The sequence below is a fragment of the Podarcis pityusensis genome, assembly GCF_964106645.2.
Source record: "Podarcis pityusensis genome assembly, chromosome: 5".
NCBI classification, from domain to species: domain Eukaryota; kingdom Metazoa; phylum Chordata; class Lepidosauria; order Squamata; family Lacertidae; genus Podarcis; species Podarcis pityusensis.
The window spans coordinates 65110449-65127891 of NC_138032.1; the positions used below are offsets into that span (position 1 = coordinate 65110449).

Here is a 17443-nt window from a genome sequence, read left to right on the forward strand (position 1 = left end):
ATGCATATTTCTTCCTATTCTGGGATTTTGTCTCTGGTGTAAGCACTGCATAATGGCTAACTATTTATTTAAGTATTTATATACTGCTATATCAGCAAATTGTATCAAAGCAGTTTACAACAGTAGAAATAAGATTAAAACCATTTAAAAAAAGCATAAAAAGTGAAAAACAAGTTAAAAGCAGAGATCATCAACCATAGTGGTGGGTGTACTGGCAGAATAGATAAGTTTTCAGCAGGCATTTGAAAGTTGGTCTAGAAGGTGCCTGCTGAGTCTCTATTGGTAGAGTATTCTGCAGGACTGGGCTGATGACGTTAAAGGCCTCAGTGTTGTCAAGTGAGTCTCACCAGATAATCTCAGTTCATGCAAACTAGTAGCATCTCACTAAGTTTGTGTGGATTTTGTGGGTGATCTTTATGAGGCTGCTTATTAGTATTTGCCCTTTCTTGCTTCCTTTCTAGCCAATGTTCCTCCAAATTTATTCATTATTTACATCCTACATTTCACCAGGTGGTCACAGGGTGGGATACCTTTTTTTAAAAACAACAACACACACATCACTTTTTTATATGTGCTGTAAGCTGCCCAGAGTGGCTGGTGAATGGACGTGGGATAAATAAAATAATAATAATAATAATAATAATAATAATTACAACAATAAACAGCAGTCAACAACAGGCAATCATTTAATGACACAGTTAGGTCCAATATTTGTATATGGGTTTGTGTGCATATGCTTGTAAAATGGAACTGAACATTTTTGTGCATTGAAAGTTGGTGCACATCAGCCCAGGAACATGAAGTGAGAAGCCATAAGTGCACACCAAGGCCAGGTTTGGTACTCAAACAGCATAGGGTGAATTCATGTCCTGTAGGAGGAACATACACAATGCAATGCCTATTGCATCAATCATTGTTAGTAACCGTACCTGGATTGGTTCTAGTTGTACTGTATGATGAAAAGCATTATAGTTAGGCTGTAATCTAACCAGAGAGCCAGTGTGGTGTAGTGGTTAAGAGCGATAGACTCGTAATCTGGGGAACTGGGTTCGCGTCTCCGCTCCTCCACATGCAGCTGCTGGGTGACTTGGGCCAGTCACACTTCTTTGAAGTCTCTCAGCCCCACTCACCTCACAGAGTGTTTGTTGTGGGGGAGGAAGGGAAAGGAGAATGTTAGCCGCTTTGAGACTCCTTCGAGTAGTGATAAAGCGGGATATCAAATCCAAACTCCTCCTCTTCTTCTTCTAATCCTGTGCATAGGTGCATGGGAGGAAGCCTGGTTGAACACAGTACAATTTGCTTCTTAGTAAATGTGCATAGAATAGCACTGCAAGTAATTTGATATATAAAATGTAAAAAAAATGCATTTAAGTTCTGGGACAGTTAAAACTGAAATGCTTTGCTCTAAGCTAATTTCCGTTTGTTTTGTTTTTTTGTAACATCATTTTGGGATTAGTAACCAGTTTAGAGCATCAAGTTGTGTAGTTACTATGAAAACACGGATTCCTGTGTGATATCCTGATGTTGAGCTCTGGTGCACTGCTTTTGTTCAAACAAACCAAATGGAAGGGAAGTGGCTGTTGCAATTTGTGATAAATTCAGCTAATCACTTTGCGCTTTCTTACAGAGTCGAATCGATGTTTATTTATCACACTTCCCAGCTGGGACATCTATCCAGAACATGCTTCACTGGATTCAGGTAGCACCGAAATCCTCTTTTCTCTTTAAAAAAAGGTTTCCGTATCGATTGAAGAATGGGCAATCAGGACAGGCTTTTACAAAGACTTTTAAGAATGAAAATAATAAATACGATTGAAAGAAAAATTCTTAATAACTCCGCCTCTCTTTTTACAGACTCCAGAAATATGTTTTGTTTTTATGAGAAAGGATTTAAAGCTGAGAGAGTTTTATTGTGTTTAAATGTTTCCAAACAGGAGTATTTCAAAAGCTACAGATACAATAATATCCCCAATGGATTTGTTTTTATTGGCAAAATAGTCCCTCTGCATGTAGATGGACAAATAGTACATTGCTGTGGTATTTTACTGAATTGTGTCTCAGTGAAGAACCCAGTGCTACTGGAAGCTTTGCCCGCTTGTTTGGACTACAACTCCCATCAGCCAGGCCACACTGCCTTTTGCTGATGGGAGTTGGAGTCCAAAGCATCAGCATGGCTCTAGGCTAGACAGGCACTTTAACTTAGTGTCATCTGAGTTATTTGTATAGAAACACAAAGATGGCTTGCTAAAGCCACACAGTAGAAGCTTGGAGCATCTAGCTAAGATGTCCTTTCTGATCAGATATACATGGTGGAAGTGAAAATGAATAATGGCTTTGGTAGCCCTTCCTTCCAAAGTGAGGGGGAATGACCTAGTTAAGCCTGGCTGGACTGTCTTAAACCCATCATGCTAACCCATAGAGCTAAACATGCTGGTTATTTGAGGCTCATATATCCCACAATCGAGTTGTTTCTTCCTAGCCACTGCTTCCCTTGAAGCTGCTCTCTATTTTGGATCAATTGTGTGAAATAATCTTTAGGATGGAGTTGCTGTTTTCTAACTCTGAGTCTGTGACTTAGTCTGGATATCTAGAAACACTTCTCTGGGAATAAGTCCAATTGAATGGTTCTGAATAGACATGATTAGACAGATGTATTTACACTTTAAAGTGGCCTATATAAATTTTGACTGTGTCACAAGTGGGGAACCTTTTCTATTGTTCCACAGGCCCAATTCTTATCAGGATCAATTTCACATGCAAAGTTTAACAACCGGGTGGGGCATCCAACCTGTTCATAACCTATTAGAACAATCAAGGATGTCAAAGGTCCTTGCAAGGTGCTCCTTCTGGATTCCAATGCAAACCTCTTCCTGATTCACTTTAGTAACACTTCCAATGCAAACTCCTTCCTTCATCAGGAAGAGGTTTGCATGGAATACTGCCAAGCAGAGCAGAATTTAAATGAGTGAGATCAGCTGATGGGCAAGTGGGTGTCTTTGTGGGAAAGTGTTTGGGTGAGAATGGATCCCCTGGCAGACTAAGTTGGACTGTGGAGTGGAAATTCCTGATCCCTGCACAATATTCTGATTTCTGAGCAATGGGATACCTGGGCTACTTATCCAACCACCCAACTTACCGTAATCCAGCTGCCCAGAGGCAGAGAGGAGAATTCATATTAGATCGGAAGAGAAATTTTCAGCCCAAACCTATGTGTGTATACTAAAGTCCCCCTAAGTTAGATGAGAGTTGCTTCCAGGTAGGTGTAAAACAAACAACTCATATCTAGTAGGACATATGTCAAACATTCTCAAGATATCAGATAAACTGAGGAGACGTAGAAGGTTGAGCAGTACTTAAAAACAGCTCTACTGCTTTCAGATGGCTTTGTGTAGCTTTCTTTGTATGTTTACATTAACTTTTGTTCTTCTCACTAAAGATGAAGTTAGACATTACTGCATAGCCTTAATCATAGCATGGTTTTTGACACGTTCAACATCCTTGTTTATGCTGGTACCACGGTCTATTCATATCGCACAATTCTATATCATCTGCTTTTCCCATTTGGTTTTTCAAAGTATGGCACACCTCTTTTTCAGATTGTGAAGGCTGAGAAGTTCAAAGGCTTTGACTGGGGAAGCAAGGAAGCAAACATGGCTCACCACAACCAGGTAGGAATTTCTCACAAATTGGTTATTTCTCTCTGTAGGCGTTTATATGAGGGTAGATACTAGGTAGCTTAACGTAAATCCATAGACTGAGCATGTATCAAAAGAATCCATCTCCAAGGTGTGAACAATCAGATTAAAAAGAAACTCTTTATATAGCACATGAGATGTTCTTGTAGTTCTTGTTATAGTAGTTCTTGTTATAGATTTAGGGGAGGGATCTTCCTAAACCCTGGAAATGAAAAAAATGCTAGGATTGTGATTAACTGGGATGTGGATTAAAGTACAAGCTGCAGAGCTGTGCCAGACAGAAAATTCCTGACTGGCAGGCTTAGTGAAGACCAAACCTGTTAACATGACAAAAAGTGTTGATGGCCCATTGGGGAGAGAAATCTTTTAGCCTGGGGAATGAGATGTTGCCAAGGTGATAGAGTGTGTATTTGAGGAGACAGGAAAAGGGTGTTTTTGAGCAAGGGTTGCTGGGATGAAGAAGCACATAGAAGAACAGAGACCCATCTTGACCAGGCAGGCTAGAGGCTGCCCACACCTCTTCCTCTTGAAATGACCATGCCATAAGATCTGGCCTCCCTCCAGGCAGACTCAAAGCATAAATAGATGAATAAAGCATATTTCTTAAAGTCATGGAAGTGTCCACCATGTCTTCAATTCCCCAAAGGGACAGAAACCCTGTATGGGTGCCTGGGACCCCATGGGCTATAGCCACCACTTGGCAGTGGGAGGGATGGGCACCTGACTTTTGTCACAGTATGCTCACCAAATCAGATCCAAATATCACCTTTGCTTATGTGAAGTCAAAAGCCAATAACTTCAGTTGATACAATAGCTGTCAACTTTTCCAAAAAATGTATCTCAAATGTAATTTTGTTGACAAATCTGCCATATGCCAGGTGTCTATCTTTACTCCCCTGTCATATAATGAAGATCACCACACCAGTATGTTCTTTCAAATTTATCCCTCTACAGATTAGCTAACTAAGATATGTCTGGTTCTAAGATATGTCTAAATTTCAAGCCATACTTGAAATTTGCCAGAACAGTCTGTCTTGAAACTCCAATCATGTTTCTTCAGTGTTAACAAAACTGGTGCAGTAGGAAGAATCACAGTGATGATAGCTGGGAATAATGAGTCAAAGACACTGAGCTGGTTTGTGGGTGATGGTAAGCCAAATCAAAGCTTGCCATGAATGCTGGTGTGGAAGAGCTTCGTGAGAGGAGAGCCTGGCCACTTTGCACTTCCCTTGACTCTCCTGCTGCTGCTCTTCTGCACGCTAATCCGCAGTTTGGTTTAGCAAGTTGCTCAACCCAGGCATGTGGCTTGTCTTTCTCAAGACACTGCATGAGTTGTAAATACGAGAACAAACTTTGGTTCCATCTTGTGGTTTGTTTGGAGTGAGGCAAAGCATGAGCCTGGGTTTGTCCTTCATGCTAAAGCAGCAGTAAGGAGACCAGAGAAGGGTCAAAGTGTCTGTGCAATCCTCTTAGGCAGAGCGCACATTCATGCTCAGTCATAGTTGGGCTTAATGCTACATGAAAACCATCTCATTCTTTCGGAACAATCAGTAAATCCAGACAATCAGTGCTGGATTTACAGCCAGGCAGAGCGGCCTGCAGCCCAGGGTCTCGGCCACTTGCCATTAAAAACAAACAAACAAAAAACAAACAGGCAGATGTTACTATCTAGGCTCAGTTGCTTAGTAACATTAAGGACAAGAACAAAGTTCAGGAACTCAAAAAATCATAGAATCACCAAATAACAGAGTTGGGAAGGATCACAGGGGTCATTGAGTCGAACCCCCTACAATGCAGGACTTTTTTGCCCAGTATGAGGCTGGAAGCACATCCCTGAGATGTAGATTGACCAGGCAATCTGCACAATTTCCTCTTCATGGATGGATTATGTGCACTTTCTTGCACAATTTCTGATGAATGCCCAGTTGTTATGCACAGTAATAGTTCAACATGCGCATTAATGGTACAACCCTCAACTTAGATATGTTTGTGTTTTGCAAGTGTGTGCGTTTGAGCAGGGAGTCTTTGCAGACTGTTTTTAAACTTTTTTTATCTTCTCTCTTTTAGTCAACACCACCTTTCTACAGTGTACAACGGATGACTCTTCCAACAGCTGTCTGGAGTGGTGGTAATGACTGGGTTGCAGACTCAAAGGACATGGCCCTCTTACTGCCTCAGATCCCAAACTTAGTTTACCACAAGGATATTCCTGAATGGCAACATCTGGATTTTATCATAGGCTATGATGCCCCACAGCGCATGTACATAGAGATAATGGATTTAATGCAGACTTATAAGTGAATGTGAAATATTCCTTCAGAACCTATTACTGTCAATCTGTGTTGATGAAAAGCACTACAAGATTTCTTAAGATTCCATTTCTCATACAGGTTCATCACGGTCTCAGTTATAAGAAAGATTTGCTTAGTAACCTTGCCTTTTCTAATTCTGTCAGTGACCATGGGTGTTCCTCCATTGTTTTAGGAGCGGCTAAGATTCTTTGTTGCTCTTGCTTCATCATGCTGTGTAGCAGATTCTTGTTCTAGCACAGCATGCCTATTGAGGGTAGAAAAAGTACTTGTGGTGATATCCCAGCCTTGGGATCTATCTGCTCTGGGATAGAGTGCTGCCTTTTCTTAGCTCCCTCAGCAGTTTCTGGTCTAATCTCTCTCTCTCTCTCTCTCTTCCTCTCTGCCGCTGAGTTGTGGACTTTAATTTGATTAGTTTCTCTCTAGATTGGAATCCTCCCTTAGTTAGCAGTTGTATTGCTGGAATTTTCTAGTTAGTTTTTCTTATCTCTAATTTTCACTTTGGATAGAGAAAAGGGGAGAGAAGCACTAATTACAGAGGAGCCTCTGTTGGGATATGTCACTCGCATATTTCTTAACAAAATTCACCCTGGAAAGCATTCCCTACCTTCCCCTTCTCTCCCCCACCTCTCTCTCTCCCCTTCAACTCACAATGCCTACGACAGCAGTGTCTCACACCAAATGTAACTGACTTGTAGAAAAGATGGAAAACAAAAATGCTAGATGTTCCTTTGTTATTGAAATATACTCAGAGTCGCAAAGTGATTTCATGCTCTTTATTCAGCTCATAGTGGTGAGGAGGAATGAATGAAAGTCCCCTCACAGTATCCGCTTTATATACATTATTTACACAATGGGCTGCACATGATTGGCTAATTCCGGAATTCTACTGTAAGCCAATCAGGTTGTGGATTCACTTCTATCTGGAGCAGGATTGGGTGGTTCCTGCCAACCAATCATACTGCTGCATTGTTCTAGGACCAATCAGACTGCTGCATTCTGAATCCTATTGTTCTAGGACCAATCAGACTGCTGCATTTTGGATCCTATTGTTCTAGGACCAATCAGACTGCTGCAGTTTGGATCCTATTCAACTCAGTACATAACACCCCTCCCCTCTAAGTTCCAGTCCTGCCCGGGAGGTCGCATTCATAGTCCTCAAGGTATGCCGGCGGCCTACATGTGCGTTGCGGCCTGGGGTGTTCCCTGGACCGGGCTCCAGGTTCTGGCTCGTGTTCCAAGTATGCTGGCTGTGATGGGGCTGTTTGGTCTGGTGCAACCAGCTCGCTCAGTCGTGGTTCTGGTTCCCGTGTCCTTTCGGCCTCACGGGTCCTCTCTGTATTTACTGATTCTGCCTCTCCTGCTGGCCCCTCCTGCTCTATGGGCCTCACTGTCCCGCTGTTCCCTTGGGACTCCTCTGACCTGTCCTCCTCCTGGTTTTCTCCTGGGAATCGTCACCGTATCTGGTCGCAGTGGCGGCGCCAGCATTGCCCCCCATCCGTTAGCACCTCGTACGACATGGGGCCAGTGACCCTGGTGACTGTGGCGGGTACCCATGCTGGGCCTGCCCCAAAATTCTTTGCGTACACTGGGTCCTGGGCCTCGAAGGTCCGGGGGTTCCTGCCTTCCCCCACCACTACCTCATCCTGAGCTCTATCGGGGTGAAGGCGGTCCAATCTGATTGCAAGGCGCCGACCCATTAGTAGTGCAGCGGGGCTCCGGCCATTCGTTGAGCTGGGGGTGCTGTGCTGTGCTAGAAGTAATGTGGCAAGGCGGTACTCCCAGTCCCCTTGCGTCATGCGGCGAAGGGTGTCCTTGGTGGTCCGCACCATGCGTTCTGCTTGGCCATTGGTGGCAGGGTGGAACGGCGCCGAACGGATGTGGCGGATGGCGTTCTGCGCTGTGAAGGTTTGGAATTCTCCTGACGTAAATGCAGTCCCGTTGTCTGAGACGAGAGTGTCAGGGAGCCCGTGGGTTGCAAACAGCCTGTGTAGTACCCGGATGGCTGCGGACGTGGAAGTGGACGGTACCAGTGCGACTTCCAGCCATTTGGTGTAGGAGTCCACCACTATGAAGAATGTTTTCCCCTGAAAGGGGCCAGCGAAATCCACATGCAGGCGTGACCATGGTGCTCGGGTGGACTCCCAGGACTGGACTGGGGCCCTTGGGGGATCTGGGCGGGATTCTTGGCAGGCCTGGCAGTGTTTGACCCAGGCCTCTATCTCTCCATCGATCCCCGGCCACCACACATAACTCCTGGCAAGGGCCTTCATTCTTACTACCCCTGGGTGTGTCTCGTGTAGGGCTGTGAGGACCCTTTTGCGGAGGGGCTGGGGAACAACGACTCTGCTTCCCCATAACAGGCACGCCTTGTGGGCCGACAGTTCATGTTTGCGGGTTGTGTAGCCGGCGAATTCTGGCCCGGGGCTGCTGCTGGGCCATCCCCTCCACACCCAGTCCAGGACCCGGGAGATGACCCTATCTTTCTTGGAATGGTGTGCAACTTCTTGTGCCTGAATGGGGCGGTCGGGAAGCAGCTCCAGGCTCATAACCTCTTGTGCAGGTGCTGGGTCAAGGCCTGTTTCCGGTAGTGGTAGCCTGCTGAGGGCGTCCGCATGGCCCATCGCCTTCCCAGGTCGGTGAATCAGTGCATACTGGTAGCTGGCAAGGAAAATTGACCACCTGAGGACGTGAGGAGACAGCACTTGGGGGGTCTGCTTTTCGGGAGCAAACAAGCCAAGCAACGGCTTGTGGTCAGTCACCACGGTGAAGGGCCGCCCGTACAAGAAATCATGGAATTTTTTTACTCCCTTCACGATTGCCAGACCCTCTTTGTCGATTTGCGAGTAGTTCCGCTCGGTTGCGTTGAGTGTCTGGGAAAAGTATGCCACCGGTACCTCTCTTCCATCCGGGAGTTGGTGCCCCAGGACAGCGCCAATGCCATAGGGTGAGGCGTCGCATGCTAGCACCACCGGCAGCCTCTCCTCGAAGTGTGCCAAGACCGAGTTTGAGACAAGCAAGTCCTTGACTGCCTGGAATGCGGCCTCCTGGTGCTGGCCCCACACCCAAGGGGCCCGCTTGTCCAGGAGTCTGTGTAGGGGCTCCGCTACCACCGCCTTGTGGGAAAGGAAGGAATGGTGAAAGTTCAATAGTCCCAAGAAGGCCTGAAGTTCAGTCTTGCTCTTGGGCGCTGGGGCACCACAAATGGCCCGTACCTTGTCCCCAGTTGGGTGGACCCCTTCTGCGTCCACCATAAATCCCAGAAAGTCCACCTGAGGCACTCCTAGTAGACATTTTTCCCGCTTCACCTTGAGACCCGCTGTCTGGAAACGGTGCAGAACGGTGCGGAGGCGGTCCTCAAACTCCTCTGGTGTGGGCCCGGCAATCAACACATCATCGAAGAAGGGGGTGACGCCAGGAATCCCTTTAAGGAGAGAGTCCATTAGATTCTGGAATATGCCTGGTGCCACGCTGACACCGAATTGCAGCCGCTTTACCCTGAACGCTCCTCTGTGCGTCACAATCGTCTGTGCCTCTGCTGTGGCCTCATCTACTGGCAGCTGTTGATATGCTTGGGCCAAGTCCAGCTTGCCAAAAATTTTCGACCCAGCCAGGGTGGCAAGGACATGGCTGACCACTGGCACTGGGTATGCGTGGGCCGTGAGGGCCTTGTTTATGGTACATTTGTAGTCTGCGCAGATGCGGACCGAACCATTAGGCTTGACGGGTGTGACGATTGGGGTTTCCCAGGGGGCATTAGGCACCGGCTCCAGCACTCCTTGCTCAACGAGTCGGTCCAATTCCTCGTCTATACGGGGTTTCAAGGCGAATGGGACCCGGCGGGCCTTGAGCCTGACCGGTCGTACTGCGGGGTCAAGCTGTAGCGCAATGGGGGGGCCCGTATACTGTCCCAATTTCCCATCGAAAACCCCTGGAAATTCCTTGCATATGGCGTCCACGTCCACTTGTAAGCTAGTGTGGTTCACCCCAGTGACAGCTAGCCCCAGTGGTCCAAACCATGCCAATCCCAGTAAGCTAATGTAGGGGCCCTTGACCACAAGCAAGTCCAGTTGCCGCGTCTGCCCTTGGTATTGCACCCTGAAGGTCCCCACCCCCATTGTGGGGACCTTATGTTTCTGGAAGTCCCGTAGGGTGAATGGGGCCAGCCTGAGTTTGGGACCCCCAGTAGGACACAGTTTCCTTAAGGTCCTTGCCGAGATTATGGATAGAGTTGAACCCGTGTCAAGCTCCATGCGGCATGGGGCCCCCTCTATCTGTACCTCTACATAAATTTTCTCTACGTTGGGGTGGGGCAACTGGTATACCTGGCAGTCCGTGAGCTCCGTCGAGTTGCCTTGGTGCGTTGGGCCCCGGGACCTGGGGCTCTTGTATTGGTCATCTGATGCCTGGTGTCGGGTGGGCCGAGCCCGACACACTGGGGCAATGTGTCCCGATTTTCTGCACTGCCTGCACTCTGCGTTGCGGAAACGGCAGGTCCTCCTCTCGTGACTCTCCCCGCAGCTTGCGCAGTTCCCTCCTTCTCGTCGAGGCAGCTGTGGTCTGTGCACTGCTTGAGTGCGCTGCTGTACTCGGTGCACCTCCTCCCTGTCGGATCCTGAGTCGTCGGTGAGGTCTTCGTGGTGGACCCTCGGTTGGGATGGCAGGCTCGGCCGTGCCTCTTGCGTCGACCTCTCGGCAGCTTCTGTTGCCAGGGCCTCCTCCAGAGCGACCTGGAACGTTAGGTCCTTCTTAGCGTAGAGGCGTCGTTGCAGCTTCTCATCCTTCAGGCCACCGATGAGGCGGTCACGAAGCATGTTCTCCAGCTCTGAGAAGTTGCAGAACCGGTCGGCTTGGCGGAGAGAGGTCACAAACCCAGTTATGGTTTCCCCAGGGGCTTGCCGCTTTGCGTAGAAGGCATTTCGACCAGCCACCACTGAGGGCTGCGGCAAAAAGTGCCCCTTCAGCTGTTCCATTCTTGTTTTGTATGGAACAGTAGCGACGTCTTCAGGCGCAAGGAGAGCCCAGGCAATTTCAAACGTCTCCTCTCCGCAGACGCTGAAGAATATTGCCCTCTTCTTGGCGTCTTCTTCGTCGGTGACCCCTTTGGCTTCTAGGAGGAAGGTGAAACGGGAGGCGTACGCTTCCCACTCTCCAGATGCTGGGTTGAATGGCGAGAAGCTGCTGTTGGCTGCCATTCTGAGTTCCTTGTGTCCCGGAGCTGAAGCCTGGATACACGGTGCGAGGCAGCGGTGCGGCAGGTGGCGGTGCTGCGGTGCTGTGTGTGGCAGTCAGCTCAGCGGGATCCCATCCTCGTCGCCAGTGAAATATACTCAGAGTCGCAAAGTGATTTCATGCTCTTTATTCAGCTCACAGTGGTGAGGAGCAATGAATGAAAGTCCCCTCACAGTATCTGCTTTATATACATTATTTACACAGTGGGCTGCACATGATTGGTTAATTCTGGAATTCTACTGTAAGCCAATCAGGTTGTGGATTCACTTCTATCTGGAGCAGGATTGGGTGGTTCCTGCCAACCAATCATACTGCTGCATTGTTCTAGGACCAATCAGACTGCTGCATTCTGAATCCTATTGTTCTAGGACCAACCAGACTGCTGCATTTTGGATCCTATTCAACTCAGTACATAACAGTTATCCATGAAAACCCTTCCATAAAAAAACAACCATTGCTAGGATGTCTATGTGCAGTTTAGTAATCCCTCAGGGAATTAAACCTTTGCCTTCCTCAGAAGGATTTAAATCCATACATCTTTAATGGAGGTATTGAGATGCAACTTAACTTGCATTCTCATCACAGTAGTCCTGATGAAGGGAAAAGCCTTATCATCAAACTTGCATAATAATGTATATCTGAAAGTAAATCTGATCGGCTTCTGGGGTTGGCCGCGAATGGCTGCAAGGTGGAGCCTTAACCTCTGGGAAAGGCTTGATCACTAAAGAGGTCCGGGGGAGAGCACAAGGGTACTGTGCCCCCAAAAGAAGCCCAAAAGGAAAGTTTGGGTGTGGAGCTTCGGCAGCGCTGTTTTGCAGATTCTCCCGTCCCGTCCTGTCCCATCCCGCCCCATCCCCCGCGTGAAAAGACAAAGAGGGAGAAGTCATGGGATTGAGCGAAAGAAAAGCAGACTTCAGCCTCAAGGTGAGAAGCCTTGAATTTTGGCCAGGACTTTTTTAAAGCCACATTGGATAAACTAAATTTTAGACATTTGGAAAAGAGATAATTTGGCAAAGAGACGCCCTTTCTTGCTATACATACTTTGCATGGAAACAGTTCATAAATTGCTCCTTTCTTGCTATACATACTTTGCATGGAAACAGTTCATAAATGTGAAATTGAGGAAGACACACTGCTAATATAAAAAAGCTGAAATTTGGATAAATTGGGCTTAGATAATGGATATAGATATTTTAAATTGTGGTGGATTAAAACTGAAAGTAAATCTGCTCTCTGGTAAACAGGAAAGGGAAAGCGGCTTCTTTAATAGCGAAAACCACCCAGGTATTTATTTTGTTTAAAACTTTCAGAAGGGACTGACTGGAATGTAACATACTGAAAGTCTTAAGAGTTTCAACCGTGGCGAGTTCAAAACAGATACTGAATTGGATTTGTAGAGAGAGACAGCTATTAGCGGGTAAGAGTTGGATACAAATATATCCCCTTTTGACTTTAGTTACAATAAAATTGATGGTTATATACTTTACATGCTTTATATCTGTTGTAGATAAGGCAGAGAAGAAACTGAAGAAATCCAAGTGTGTGTTTATTTTGGGGAGTGAAGATCGCTCTGTGTTGTTGGCAGACATTTGGGATTAGGCTGAATAGAGCTGAAGATTTTTTTGAACCTCTTATTTACCTCCTTAAGTTTTGGATTACAAACTTGAATTCTCTTTGGATCTTCTTTTGGTGATGAGTAAATGGCCACTTGTTGCTTGCTTCCCATAAGCATTCTGCAGTGAGTTAAAAAATGGCCAGTTTTGGAATGCTATAACTAGAGTTAAAGGGTCAGTATTACCACAAATCTAACGAGTCTAACGAGCTGTAGCTGCTTCTTCAGTCTTCTCCTCTTGCTGTTTGTTTTTTTTTAAATGAAAATTAACATTGTCCCAAAATATAGAGCTGTAGGACTGGTGCGATTGCCATGGCGTTTGACACTCCCCCCCCCCAGTCGTGCAATTTATCATGGATAATATGGGGGTAATTATCCCTGGTGACCCCCCATGGCAGGGAAGGGGGGGATTTCTCACCTGCGGGTTGTCCGATATCTGCCACTCACTTCTTTTATTAAGAGTCCTCCTGGTTTAAAGTGATGGTCCATCTAGTCTAGTATTATGTTTCCACTGTGGGTAAGCCAGATGCTTCTGGTGACTTTACAATTGGGAAATGAAGGAATCAGTTCTCTACCTCCCTCCCTCCCCCCTCCCTCCCCCCACAAGATCTAAGCTTTCAAAGGATATGGATTCTAAGTATGAATATTCCAATTTCATTAACATGACTACTAACCCTGTGAAGTTGTTGAACATCATTTTCACAATAATCTCTGTGTTAGAGATACAGGATGCAAACTGTAGTGCTGATGGATCCACTACCAACCACATAATCTGCTCTGGATGGCTGTGTTAGGTTTCTGTTATGCCACTGTGCAGTTCTTGGAGTCACAAGACTTTATTGACATTCCAGACTGTTGGAAGTCCCACGGGAGACAGATGTTGATGTTACTGGTTTCCTCTTTCTTTGTGTTCAGTTTGTTTTTTCTCACAGAAAGCAGATGCATAATCTTTTCTGTCTTACGTAGTTAGAAATAATGTAGCAATGTAGCACATATTTCTGGCTCTTTCTGCTGCTGTCTGATACTCTGCATGAATGGAGAGTGTGCCTGAAGTTTCATTCAAAGGCTTAGGTCATTAATCACCGTTGGAGGAGAGCCTGGATGGGTTCCGAAAATACAGCCGAAGGAGTAGCCATTACAGCTCGGTCGTACGGAAGCTCCAACAGGATGGAGGGCCTTCCAGATTGGGGGGCGGGGCAGAGAGAGAGAGAACAAATGCTTGGGGAGAATCTGCCTTTAACTACAGTTTTAGGTTTTACATAATCATTTAAATTATATCACTAGTAGCTAATTGATTTGAATATGTTGTCTGATCATCTGTGGCCAAATAGCATGGCGTGTGATTCCAGATACGTTGATATTTCTGTTTGTTCTGAAAGGCATAAAACACAAGTAAAAACCATTCAAGGTAGGCACAGAGATCTTGAGCTTCCTATCCTTCTTTCAGTCTGTCAGATGGAGTGAATAAAGTATTATTATTAAGTAGAAACATGAAGAGTTGTAGCCAACACTGCACAAATGGAGTTCCACTCATGCAAAAGGTCTTCCCTTGACTTACCTATTCCCACCAACTCAGTTCCAGGTGGTCCTGCAACACTCTGGAGCAGCTTTTGAGGGTGCACAAGAAGCTGCAGGGGGGGAGAAGAGTACATGGAATTCCATTTTGGAAATAGAGGCCTGTTGCATGAGTGGAACAGCAATGTTGGATGCAAACTAAAGTTTTCCTAATGTTTCTTTGGGGTGTTGCTATTTCCTTCTAATTGGCACCCTGTCATGTAACTACATAACTGGCTGTTGAAAGGTGGTTGTTGCTGTTATATTGATAGCCACACCCCAGGTTTTCAAAGGGCCCTGAGCTAAAAAGTGTTGCCTAAACCATTTGCGCTTCAATGACCTTTCATGCCTTTCTCTCAGATGGTGTTCTTGGAGCATAATTACAGTTGCAGGAAAACCTTTTATATGACTTGCCACAAGGGGTGTGCAATTCTAGTGTGCATGTTTTAAAAAACATTTATAGAGAACTACAGTAAAAATCATAACAAGATTCTATGTCAAGACAGGTTGAATTGGAACATGGAAGGAAATCCACTTAATAGTCTGTTTTCCATTAGTTCCCTACTCACCACCCAGTCCCCAAACATTAAAATAGGAAACCTTGACACAGCCATCAGTATATAAATTCCGACTCTTCTCATAACCTCATAAATAAATGTTCAGATATTCAAACGGCTCTCTGAACCAATCTCTTTATAAAAAACCAACATTTTGAAGAACCCTTTATCTCCCTTAGGACAGCAGAACATAAGCAATGGAAGCAAATCTGTAAAATTCCAAAGAGAAAAATGAAACAGGAATGGGATCACCTCAATCAGCCATAGGAATTTAAACCGGAAGTTCAAACTCTGCCCCATTTTCAATGGATCCTCCACAGGGTCCAAGTTGGCATCATTTACTCAAAAGCAGAGACAGGTGTGCTGGGACTCTGAGAGAAAGAATGCAACTCACTCCCCAGAGAGCAATTTGACTTATGACATCTGTGCCGTACAAATACAATCAGGTTCTCATTTCATTATGATAAAATAATTCATTTTTATTTCTGCTTCCAAGTATCTTTATTATTTTAAAGGAAGAAAATGAGGACAAAGAAACAAATAATAACAAACTACATCAAAAAGAAAAATATTACGTAGATAATTATCTTAACCACTCATATCTGTTTAACATTATAGCTAAATTATATCTATTCTTATTCCCCAAATACATGTCATTCCATGCCATAATAAATAAGGACCATGTCTCCATCCAGCTACTAATAGGCACAGCCTCCTCTCTTTTACAAAATGTGAGTTCTAATAATGTTACGATTTTTCATATTTCATCAAGCCATTGTTATATAAACGATGCTGTGGTTTTCTTCTAAGAGTTTGCAGTTGCTGATTTTTGCTGCTATTGGCAGAGTTATGACCATTTCCAGATCAGAATCAGGTACCAGCAGACTTTTCTTTTTTAAAAAAGAAATATATCAGAACATACACATATGTACTGCCTGTTGACCATCAGCACCACAGCTGCTGAATGTATGTTGAGTTGCAGTTTTTTCTGTAGCAAGTATGGGTGTTGGGATTTTCACTCCTCTTCTTCAGTTTTCCACCCTTCTCTGTACAACAAACATGTTTTGCTTTTCGTATTTCCCCAACTTGTGTTCCCCTGTTCTAAAGCTTTTGTGTTCTTTTAGAAGCCATGTTTTCCCCACCCACATGCTTCTTTATTCTCAGTTACCCCAGTTGCTCCCTCAGTTGAGAGCCAGTGTGGTGTAGTGGTTAAGAGCCGTAGACTCGTAATCTGGGGAACCGGGTTTGAGTCTCCGCTCCTCCACATGCAGCTGCTGGGTGACCTTGGGCTAGTCACACTTCTTGAAGTCTCTCAGCACCACTCACCTCACAGAGTGTTTGTTGTGGGGGAGGAAGGGAAAGGAGAACATTAGCCGCTTTGAGACTCCTTTGGGTAGTGATAAAGTGGGGTATCAAATCCAAACTCCTCCTCCTCCTCCTCCTCCTCCTCCTCCTCTTCTTCATGTGGACTACAAATCCTGCTGGTACTCACAAAATGGTGACTTAATATAAGTCAGAAGATATGGGGCAATAGAGGGGCATGGCTTCCAATTCTTGCATTAAATGAAGCCATTGCATGTAGTTTCTGGGTGTGCATGTAATTGAAAGGCATCATTAAGAGCTGGATCCTGGCATCCTTTACATGCTAAACAGGAAAGGCCAAGGGCAAGTTTGGCTTATGCATATCTTGATTTATTAAGAGTAAGCAACTGTTTCAAAACACCTCTCTTGGGTAGTTTTGAGTTATACATTATACAATACACATGAGGTTACCAGTAGTTGCTGTATTGATTACAGTCCTTTGGAGAACCAGTGACCGCCATAACTCTCTGGAAAATTCTAGAAGCAGATTCACCCCATGGAGTGATTGGGAGGTGGCTGCCTCTCTGTGTGGTTGCTGTTGTCATGTGATCAGCTTTCTCAGAAGGTCCATTGTGCATGTCAACCACATTTGCAAAGTATTCTTTTTCATCTATCCAACATTAACTCCATATGCCTGGGTGGCACTGTGATCTAAACCACTGAGCCTCTTGGGCTTGGTGATTGGAAGGTCAGCAGTTTGAATCCATGCAATGGCGTGAGCTTCCATTGCTCTGTCCCATCCCCTGCCAACCTAGCAGTTTGAAAGCATACCAGCACAAGTAGATAAATAGGTACCACTGAGACGAGAAGGTAAACGGTGATTCCTTGTGCTCTGGCACTTGTCCTCTGTGCACCAGTAGCAGTTTAGTTTACCTGCAAATTGATCATTGTACTCTTAACTGCTGTACTAAATGATCTGTTACACGTTGACTAATCTTTTATTGAACTGAGACTGCAGTCCTATGCCCACTTGCCTTGAAAGGTGCCACACGGAAGTCAGTGGAAATACCTTCTGAGAAATTTGCGTAAGATGATATTAGGAGTTGGGCAATATTGAACCAATGATATCAATTAGAGACAATGTTTCTTTTCCTTCCAGGAATGTGTTGTCTGTACTTGGTG

The 17443-nt window shown here is 45.3% G+C and overlaps 1 protein-coding gene across 1 annotated transcript; it reads left to right on the plus strand.

The window, feature by feature from the left end:
- Positions 1-1259: 1259 nt before the first annotated feature.
- On the plus strand, positions 1260-6288 carry LOC308476773 (lysosomal acid lipase/cholesteryl ester hydrolase-like). Its single transcript, XM_081004641.1, has 3 exons — positions 1260-1699; positions 3597-3668; positions 5763-6288. The coding sequence occupies exons 1-3, from the start codon at positions 1682-1684 to the stop codon at positions 5994-5996; spliced, it is 324 nt and encodes a 107-aa protein (XP_080860767.1). The 5' UTR covers positions 1260-1681; the 3' UTR covers positions 5997-6288.
- The last annotated feature ends 11155 nt before the right edge of the window (positions 6289-17443 follow it).